The 10,882-nt window shown below is 40.1% G+C and overlaps 1 protein-coding gene across 2 annotated transcripts; it reads right to left on the bottom strand.

Annotated features, from left to right (window-relative positions):
- Window positions 1-890: 890 nt before the first annotated feature.
- On the bottom strand, window positions 891-10,365 carry LOC139124792 (uncharacterized). 2 transcript variants are annotated; one of them, XM_070690902.1, is made up of 4 exons: window positions 10,058-10,365; window positions 6,491-6,580; window positions 5,500-5,668; window positions 891-5,208 (listed from the first exon to the last, which is right to left on the bottom strand). In XM_070690902.1, the coding sequence occupies exons 2-4, from the start codon at window positions 6,542-6,544 to the stop codon at window positions 2,879-2,881; spliced, it is 2,553 nt and encodes an 850-aa protein (XP_070547003.1). In that variant the 5' UTR covers window positions 6,545-6,580; window positions 10,058-10,365; the 3' UTR covers window positions 891-2,878. The 2 variants fall into 2 exon arrangements, with proteins under 2 accessions (XP_070547003.1, XP_070547004.1); XM_070690903.1 differs by lacking the exon at window positions 10,058-10,365 and adding an exon at window positions 6,954-9,678.
- Between the last annotated feature and the right edge of the window lie 517 nt (window positions 10,366-10,882).

A 10,882-nucleotide genomic window follows, 5' to 3' on the forward strand; every position in this document is an offset into this window, starting at 1 on the left:
CTTAATGACCGTATTTGGATTGACTTTAGTCAGCTCGGACTGATAAAGTCAAACAGTTCACTGATGCATTTAAAAGTGAATCAATTTAAGAACTTGCCTTAGGAATACGGCTCTATAAACATCGAACATCTGCAAGCAGAACTGTGCAATACAAATCTATTTTTCAACATGTACGTCCCTCACAAATATGCAGCTATATGATAAGTAGAGGGGGGGGGACTTAAGAAATTTTGATCACATTGAGGGGGAATTTGAAATTTTTTAAGAGTATAGGGAGCATCCGAAACAAAAAAAATTAAATTGAGATTCCTCCAGCCTCCCCCCCAACCTCACCATCATTAGTGAACGCAGCCTTACAATATTTGTGTGGTTCGGTTCAGTGCAGTTAAATTGATGGGACTCAGAATTTTTCTGGATTCAACCCATCATTTTATATCTGATAATATTGTAATTATCAACGGAGATTTTTAAGTTATTCACACATTCAACAAGATGTTACCATGTATATTAAAGTCTGGTAGACCATTGTTCTCGTGCGCAAGAAAAAGTGTTTTCAATAAAATTTGGTAAATGTTTTGCAGATTTTGAATGTTGTCCTCTCATGTTGGGGTGTACAGAGTTTAAAGCTCAACTGACAATAAGCAATTTTAGCCATGAATTTGAAATTTTGAATCATATCTACGCTCTTTTTCCTTTCTTTCTTTTGAGGGTTTCTACACAGACAAAATCTGTCCAAATTTCCGGTAGAAATGTTAGTTATCGCACACATGCAGCTATGTTCAGTGACAAACCTGCATTTGTGTGCAATCAATCTATTGGCGAAGAGTCGCATCCTTCTGCAAGGGTACGTTGCATTCCATGATTACGAAGTGAAACGCTCAAGGCATGGGTACTGGTTGAATTATTTTAATCAACATTATGGCCTGTTCAACATTTCTTACAGGTCCAATCTGGAAATTCTGCTAAAAAACAGATCAACACAAAAACAGATCAACATAAAAACAGAAGTACTTTTGTTATAAATTTTTTTTTTAACAGATATTACTCATGTACATGTTTTCTCATCACGAGTGAGTACTTCGGGATAACTATATTTTCAAAAACATAAAATATGATTGTCAAGTAAAATCAGTGCAGTACTTCTGATAAAATATAACAGATATGTTCTCAAAGTTTGAAATAGAATGAAATATAACTGAAAAATGGCAGAATTAAAAACAAATAAAATGAAAAGAGTGACATGTCTAAAGAATGCAAGTTAAACCAACAGTATAGGAGGACATTTTCAGAAGCGACCAGACACTAAACATCCTCGCGAGAGACCGAACGGAAGAAACATTCTGTTGGTACTTCCATCAATAAAGAATGAATGTAGAAAAGTTGGAATCAAATGCACATTTGAAGTAAAGGTCACTGCTCTCACAGCGAAGTAGTGGCAACTTTCAGCCACAACAAATATATATTTTTTGAAACGTTGAGGGCGCTCTACCTTAAAAGGAAGGGCTTTTTACACATGATTGGCTTGATCTATATTCTGGATTATAAATTAAATGATTTATACAATTCCTAGAAACAAGCGCAAGAAAACATTGGTTTTTCCAATACAGAGTATAGAGAACTACTTTAACTGATGTAATGACATAAATTGGAGAAAATTATTAAACCTCACTTACAGGCAGTAGACAGTTTTACCCTTTCACCCCCAGTTCCCTGTATACAGGTCCAACTTTACCATAGAAAACAATGGATTTGGGACAAACCATGATGGTGACAGGGTTAAAGAAAGATCAAATTGTACATTTGCCTGATCCAATAAATATAATATATTTGCTAACAGAAAAAACGAAAAGAGAACGAGAACACTGTATAAAAAATTTGTGGAATTTTTGAATAAAAATATGAAAACTAATGTGGTTGCTGAACAACCATATTGCATTGCATCTCAAAATCAGATATGTACAATGCATAATCCATAAATGATAAATACAGCATGAAAACCTTCCAATATATAACATTTCTCTGTTCTCAAAGAGTAATATGGTTTACACATTTCTCAACATGACTTTGGTATATCTTTACTGTTTCAAATTTGTTCAGTGGACCTACACTGTTACACATATGGGAATGGGGAGATTGAGTTAACATAGTTTCTTAAGAGTTATCAGGATCTGTTATTATAGAAATAACTGGTGACGTGCTGACCATTAACGTTTATTTATGAGCAAGGGCGAGAGGAAAGCCAAAAATTAATGGCCGAGGCTTGCCGAGCCTGTTAATTTGGCTTTCCTCTCGTCCGCGCCCATAAATAAATGTTAATGGTCAGCTTGGACTCTGTTATTTCCATTATATTATCGAATCCTGAAAAACCGTCAAACTTTACAAAAATTTCCCGTGCAAACAACAACGGGGCCCCAGAACCTGTCAGTCAGTAGTGCGCGCGCTGCAAAAATTTTGCAAATCCTAAGATTTGGTAAAAAGGGTCTAAACTTGGCCGACAAATCCTCCATTTCATTTTGTGGTTGATTATGAATTTTGTACAAATGACAATTTTCATTTTAGCTTTAAAGCTGCTATGTTTACGATATTATTCATATTCATGGGCATGAAAACAAACCATTGCCGTATATTTGTGGGCAGTCACGTGGTTCAGCTGAGCTCGACCAATCAAAACGCGATGGACAGGGCATGGTAATATAATGTCATTTACCTGGCCCCTGTGAAGTTTGCTAGACTAAAAGAAACTATGGTAAACACTTTTCCCCTTTGTTTACAGTTTAATTTAATTTTCAAAATGTCGCAGAAACTAACAAGGAACAGCAGTGATAGAAATAGTCGCTTTTTCCAAGTTTGTTTGGTTGTTCACATTGTTTCCTGTAATTTAATGATATCTCTGAGTACTACCATAACGGGCTGTCACAGGGTAGAGATCTGTACTCTCTGAGCTCTGTTGCTGATAAATTTCTTGCATTGCCACCTGTTTATCTGATTGTGGCTGTTGTTGTTGCTGTGGAAAGTTTGGAACTACGGCCTGGGGCCATGAAACTGGTGGCTGCTGATTTCCATACAATGCCTCCCCACTCTGGCCAGACATGTGACCTGGGTTGGCTATAGCATGGGTCTGAACTGGACTTGGCATTGGGTCAAGCTGACCTTGGCCCCGTGGTACCCTACAAAGCGCTGGTGATATTTGACCTTGGATAGGCTCAGCATGGCCCTGGTGCTGCGACATTGTCTGTGGCACTGCTGGGGTCTGACTGAATGAACTTGAAACCACATGCAACTGGTGAAGTGTGGGGCGCGGATGGACGGCCCCCATCAGGCTGTGGCTCACTGGCACTGGCAGAGTTTGTTTTGGGCTCTCGTTGTGATTGATGTGAGAGACTGACTCATCAACTTTTAGACTCTGGCTGTCACTACTTGACTGCATTGACTGATCATTTCGCCCTTCTCCGTTAGGACTAATAACCAGTGCTGAGTTTTCACCTTTACCCTCTGACCTTTCACCCTTATCTTGGCTTCCATGCCTGTTATTCATTTCCTTAGGATTTTGTGGCATAGCAACCACTTTATCTTTCGTACCCTGTCCAACTACATCATTTGTTCCTTGTCCACCATTGGATGGTTTGCTACCCTCTTGAACTTTGACTGATGACCTACCAGGTTTCTCTATGATCCCGTGCGTTTTTAGATGAACACGCAAGTTATCTTGGCGACTGTATTTCTTGCCACAGACGCTACAAGCATACGGTTTAACACCTGTGTGTATCATCATGTGTCTATGCAAATGCGACAGTGTGTAAAACGCGGTACCACACTCCTCACAGGTGAACTTCTTTGAAACTTCACCGCGATGTCTCTTCTGGTGTTCCCAGAGATTAGTGCGGGACTTGAATTGCGAGCCACATGTTTCGCATACAAACTCTTTCTCGGTACTGTGGGTAAGGATGTGTTTTTGAAGGTCGTACTTTGTATAGAAACCTGCTGAGCACGTAGTGCATTTGAATGGTCGCTCTTCGACATGAGTAGCTTGGTGCCATTTCAGGCCACTTTCAGACACGTACCCTTTTCCGCATTTGTCGCAGTGGAAGAGTTTCTCCCCCGTGTGAATGGCGACGTGCGATTCCATTTGCAGCAATCCGTGCAGAACCTTTCCGCACATCGGACAGAAATATTTCGTAATTCCGTGCTCCGATTTCTGATGCATGCAGAAACAGGCTACAATGGCAAACTTTGCCTTGCAGAGGTTGCAAATAAACACCTTTTCCTCGTCCTTTGCGTGCGTCTCCTTGTGTATTCGCAATGCCAGTTTGCGAGTGTACACTTCTCCACAGTCCTCACACTTGAACGGATCCTTTACGCCCGGTGTGTGGAACTTCTTGACGTGCCATTCATACTGGTTCCGTTGTTTGAAACCTTGTTTACACTCCTGGCATTGGTACTTGGACGCCTGCGAATGTGTCGCGAGGTGTTCTTTCAGATGGACAGGCGACTTGTAATTATTACCACACACATCACATGTGAACGGTTTGTGATGCATGTGCGTGAACAAATGTCGATTGAGATGCCACCTGTCTTTGAATGTTTTTGAGCAGGACTCACACTTAAAGTTCTTTTTACGTGTTCCCCCTTTCTTACCAGCTTTTCCGCGGGAAGGTTTACTTTTCTTTACCATTTTTGGAGCAGGTTGGTAAGTTTCGTCAGAGTTGTCACTCTCAGCTGTGATTTCATCCTTGACATCTCTGAACTGTTGCTGCGTCAGCTTCAGACTGGCTTTTCTCTTTTGCGCGCCGCGAAGGTTTCGTGTTTCAGGTTTTCTGGCAGTTTCTTTATTCCCAGCGGGTGCAGGTTTCTTGCTTTGAAGATAATCCTCAGTTTGTGTGCTTACACTGTTTGTCGTAACACATGTTGACTTCCGACACCCAGCAGTAGAATTCTGAACACTCATATTGGCATTCTGTGGTTGATCATCATTATGACAACTGTGTTCTGACCTTATGACATCATTATCAATATCCACACTGCCTGCAAGGTTTTTTTCTTCATTAGCTAGGGGCCCTTCTACATTTTCTATCTTGTCATCATCCTCATCATCTTTATCCCCATCTTCTGTATTATCACCATCGCAACCCTTCTCCTTGGTTACCTCACTCTCGCTCATCGCTCCTTGTTTCGATCCGTTTGTTTCTGAGGTCTTCTCGGATGCATTGTCTGCAAAACAGTGACAAAATGACAAACAGTCAGGTTTCGTGTTTGGAGCCATCCCTTACACACACTGACAAATGTGAACTAAAATTCACTCTTGAGGGAGAAAGAGCTACAATTAAATTTGTTATTACAATATGGGAGGGCCAGTAGCTGTAACTTTTGATGATTTCACGTCTAAATATTGTTTCTACTGTCAATCAGTTTCTTGTTCTACTCCCCAAGCATATTGAAACACATGGCCAACCAATCAGCTACGAGCTTCCATGACGCTGTGACAGAAAACTTTGCACTGACCTTTGTGATTTGTCCCTGTGATCAGTTGAAAACTGGCTTCTTCAGAAAATATGCCTGCATCTCGATACTTTCCAATCATGTCCTGGGTGCCAAAGCATTCACTGTTGCCATGGTTTTTCACCAGTTCTATAAACACCCCATAACCAAACCATGCAGCTATCTCTTCAACCTTTAAGATTACAAACACGAATAATCAAGATGAATATGAACATATATGATAAAATATGGTCAACATGCTTTGTGTATGTACATATATGGTTATGTGCTTTGAGTACATATGCATTAAGTACAAATATGGTCAATAGACTTAGAGTATACATACAAATATGGCTAATGCACATGTACATATATGGGCAATACACTTTGAGTATTTGCACATGGTCAATACACTTTGAGGACATGTTCGTGATAAATACTGGATTTCATGTGTTAGTCATGAACTATGAAATATTGGGTGGGGCAAGGGGGTGGAATAATTTAACGAGAACATCACAAAAACAAAATCAGTATCTAAATGACAACAAAGTAAATTCCCTTTATTTATATTGTTGAACTTGCAATGTGTCATTTTGTGATACAAATTACAAATGCATTTTTAAGGAAATTTTGTCATATTTTGAATTCAATACAATGTCGGCTGATGTGACATTTTTTCTTTTCAGATCAAAAAAAAAAAGAAAAGATTTCTTTACTGGACTCTGTAAAGATAACTATCAGTCATCAACTTCCATGTCTGATTTCGGAAGTGTGAAGGAATATGATGTCAAAAACTACAGGTAGTTCAATTAGATTTGAAAATGATCATTTATTCTCAAGATCATATGAAGGAGAAATGTATAAGATCTTAAGAGGTGTACCAGTAGTCAGTATGGGGTTGTAAAAACGTTTGACGCTTTCCATGATTTGGCTTGGGGAGCAAGATTAGCACTGGGCTGGGAAGCCAGTATCAACCATACTTAGGTGGCCAACAGGAATCTGTGAACCACCTTACCTTTTCAACAAGAGATGCCTTGAGTTCCTCTTCTGTCACATTTTTTGTCTCCATGGTGACTTAGGTCTCAGTGAATGAAACCAGTTGTTACTAAGGACAAAAAGAACATTAGAAAATAAAAGTTGAGAATTTCAAAGGAAACCCTTGTTTTTGAGCAGCGTATCTTGCCTATTTGTACTTTTCATACTGATATTACCTCTCTACCGGTATTTTACAATTCTGTGTTCTCCTCAGCTTGATAAAACGGAAAAAGAGGATGGGGTGTGTCAGCCAAATTTGCATAACAATACATGATTTGCATTTTCTGTTGCAGTAAAAGGTATCCTTTTAGTATAGTGAAAATGTATCCTTATTTATTTATTTATTTATTTTTTATCAGTCCATCATCCAATGGGCATTAGCCTAATTACAGGATGAAGTACGCATAACCCATTAACCCCTAGCAAGGTATAACACAAGATACCTGTTGTGTCCGTTGTTTACTTTGTCGAAGTTAAACCAGTGATAATCTGGTGACAGCGTCCACAGATTAGTAACTTACACCTGCTTGCTTTGGCATTAGGCAATCAAACTCTTCCATATTAGATGCAGCATGGTGATAAAACCATTAGCAGTGCTAAGTTAAGACCAAAACACCAAAGGTTGGTAGAATAAACCATTATTAGCAAAACAAAAATCACCTACCCACCCTTGGGGACGGACATGTAGGCGACCCCCTATGATATATACAAAGTATTAATAGTTACATTCCATACCATGATTACTGCCTAGTAGTAGATGATGTAACATCACATAGTATACCGGTACTGTACCGGTAGATCTACAAAATATCTACCAAACCAAAGTAAAACAACAAAACTAGCTTCCAGACAGATGTGCTAAAACTACAAGACTCTCAATTAGAGTTTGCCTCCAGATTACAGAACTGTGCGATGAACATAAAGGAATGAATAAACCGAGAATGATTTGAGCAAGCTTTGGATATATATTTGCACAATAATGTATCCCTTCCAGGACCATAAACGATGGGAAACTTTGCACAACATAATGTCTGAGGCAAAGACAGGTACAATATAAAGTGCAAAGTCGCTTGAGTCCATTATGGCCTGGAAGGGGCTATTATTTCATAGTTTTGCAATGCCAGTGGATTTGTGGGGCCAAAATACTGGATAATTGGATACATTGTCCGTAATCATCTGGGGGATGACATCACAAAATTCACTGGTACCTGACAAAGCTGCAATATAATACACATTAACAAGATGGAAAAGAGCGAGAACCTGAAAAACTGTCGTTAATATGAGATGTGATCCACACTTGAACTTGACCCTTTGAGTGCTATAATTTTCCCCCACCAAAATTTTCAGTGATTTTCATGAACTTTTATGTAATTTTTTGATAGTTTTGGACCAAATGGACATCATATTTCATTGGCTACAATTTTCTCAAAATTTTGGCAAAAATCTTAGAAAAAATGACTGGAGTTTATTTTATAATGGGGACAAAAATAGACTTTGGTGCTCAAAGGGTTAATTTGTTTACACCTTGAAAACCTTAATTTTGCCAAACTTTAATTTGCATTTATTATTATGGACTCCCCTCAATTAGATTAACCCTTTCCCTGCCAGACAGTATCACTTCCCCATCAGCCAAGTCAGTAAAAAGGGGTATTGAGCCAAAACATGACGTGTTATCACCCATATGGCTTGGTCTATTACCCGGTGATGGCAGTCCCCGGGTTGGTGGGTACCCATGCTTGTTACCCAAGTTTGAAAAGTACCCCCTTTCCTAGAATATTTCTGAGAAAAACACCCCCTATTTGTGGCAAATCTGGGAGAAATTAGCTGTAAAAAACATACCCTTATTTTCGAAATCTAGGAGGTTAGTATGTTGACTTCCAGGGTTGACCCTGGAGGTTGACTTTGTATACATGTACATACATCACAAATGTTTGTTCCACACCTGAAACTCTCCTTTTCACAGACAAATTCTGTGCATTCCGCACATTTGAGGCTCTTCCCCGAAGTATGCCCCTAATATCTACAGCCGCCATTGCTCGTTGCAGTTCAAAAGCTGGCCGGGAATGCTGGGAGTTATAGAACACACTAAATTTGATTTAGGGGGGATGGACCCTAAGTGATGGGCATGTATACGTCATATGTACATACAAACGTACGGTACTGTTTTTCATTTTCTTTGTGAGTGAGACTAGACCAGATTTAGTGTCCTAGGGATATTATGAAAGGACTACCCCTAATCTCGGAGGTTACTCTGAAAAAGTACCCCTTTTTCTCGATTTCACGGACCTAGAATCTCCGAGATGACTGAAGAAAAACACCCCCTTTTCCGTGAATTTGGTAACGCGCATGGGTACCCACCAACCCGGGGACTGCCACCACCGGGGTCTATTATAGCCTCTTTAGTCCACAAAAATCAAGTTTACAGTATTTATGTTTTCAACAGCCTTCAAATATACAGTATTATGTCAAAACACCCATATGGAATATGTAGTGTTTCATTAATTTTAACAGTCTTGAGCTGATGGTGAAATAGGGACTTGGCAGGAAAATGGTTAAATCTGCAACCAAAGAGTTTTCAAGCAGAGCAGAACAATCTCCCTTTAGAGAGAGACCTGGAGAAAACAATGAACATGGGAGTGTGAATACGATATTCCCTGATGCTGTGTGATGTTGGGGGATACTTGAAGAAAATCTACATCAGATGAGGTATTTTAGCTGCTGTTAGGAATGGGAGTATTGCAGAATTGACATAAACTCTAAAACAAATAACAATATGCCCCCTCCCAAAAAAATATCTGAGATTGTGTTAATACATTGTTGAACTGCACTGTCCAGCTATTTGTTGATATGCAAGGGCCAGTTCAGATAAGTCCTCTCTTTGTTGCGTAGTATTTGGGAGGGGCCCCATCGCTTCACCACAACACAACTGAGGGAGCTTGCTGGCTGCATCATTTTTGGCAATAATTATAGCCCTGGGGGCATGAGTGAGTGTGATGGTGTTTGTTTTGGTGTTGGCTGTTGATACACTGGCCGGGCAAATAAAATAGCAGCCAGACAGAAGCCATCGCAAGGCCCCTGGGTTAAAACTATTGCATCTTGCAGGCTGCACATTGCAAGACTCCAATCAGTGCATATACCTTCAGGGCGTTTGCCAGTCATTAGCTAACTCTTCGAGCCCCCCCCCCCCCCCTCCCCCAACACTTCTCAACTATGATATGGCATTGATGAGTCAGTGAGCGTAGGAAAGGCGGCCACCCCTACGTTAAGTGGCTGATGCCATGAACCTGCACTATGGTAGTCTTATGGCAAGGAGGGTTGTGCTTCATGTATAATGGTCACGCAAAATTGCAAATCTACAACCATTCGATATGGTACGAACACGACCACAAAGTTATTGTGCGAACGGCACTAAAAAGTAAAACGCCCCTTTTCTGATACGACACGCGCAACCACAACATTCAAAGTCTGTCGTCTGAAAGCGCCATGTTTGATGAATAGTAAGAAACATAACCGGGAAGAAATTGCAGCGTTGCACAGTGCCACTTACTTCACGTCTTCGTACAATTCACCTCTGTTTTCTACCCTGCACGGTAACTCTACTTCTGCAGTGAGTGAGCTCGAGTTGCAACTTCCGGATGGCCTCTCGCGAATGTTGATTATTTCTTTCCTCCAACCAACTTACGTCTTACTAAGTGGTCCTGTGGTGGCGCTTCTACATGGTCCGGGTTTTCCCGAACAGCGAACAGCCTGAGGTAAAATCTATGATTCATTTACATGTAAAAGTTTGATTTCTCAGAGGGTACGTTGCACCTTCGTGGCACCTGGTTTGTCTATTTACACATTACAGATCTACAAAGAAACGCTGCTAATTACAACACATGTTAATTTTGTGGCTTTATCATGAGACTCCGCAAGTTTACATGAATGCATATAACCATTTGATTGGGGAGGGGTGGGGGCGGGGGAGGGTGGGGGGTTGAATAAAAAAATATTGATGGGTGGAGGAGAGCTTAATTGATCCTGTAAGCTAAGGACTTGAGAAAAAAAGTTCCAGCAGACAGATGTGAACAATTGTTGTAAATGTCCGCTGACTGGGAAACTTGCAATTGGTTCTCTACTACTCTCTGGAGGCGCACCGCCTACGGCGGCGCTAATATGTTCAATAATTTTTAGCAAGCCATATGCCATAATTTATTATGAAAAAAGTCCGATTTAAATATCCATGTCGAAAGAAAAGTTAAAGAACATCTTTATTGAAGAACGATATCTCCGAGTTTATTCATTATTTAGGCATTAACGAAATTAGCATTTAAGGTAGAACGCACCTCGGGGACAGACATTCGGACTCTCAAACTTTTACAGTTCTCTTCTG

Source organism: Ptychodera flava (assembly GCF_041260155.1).
Source record: "Ptychodera flava strain L36383 chromosome 23 unlocalized genomic scaffold, AS_Pfla_20210202 Scaffold_24__1_contigs__length_23054250_pilon, whole genome shotgun sequence".
Lineage (NCBI taxonomy): Eukaryota > Metazoa > Hemichordata > Enteropneusta > Ptychoderidae > Ptychodera > Ptychodera flava.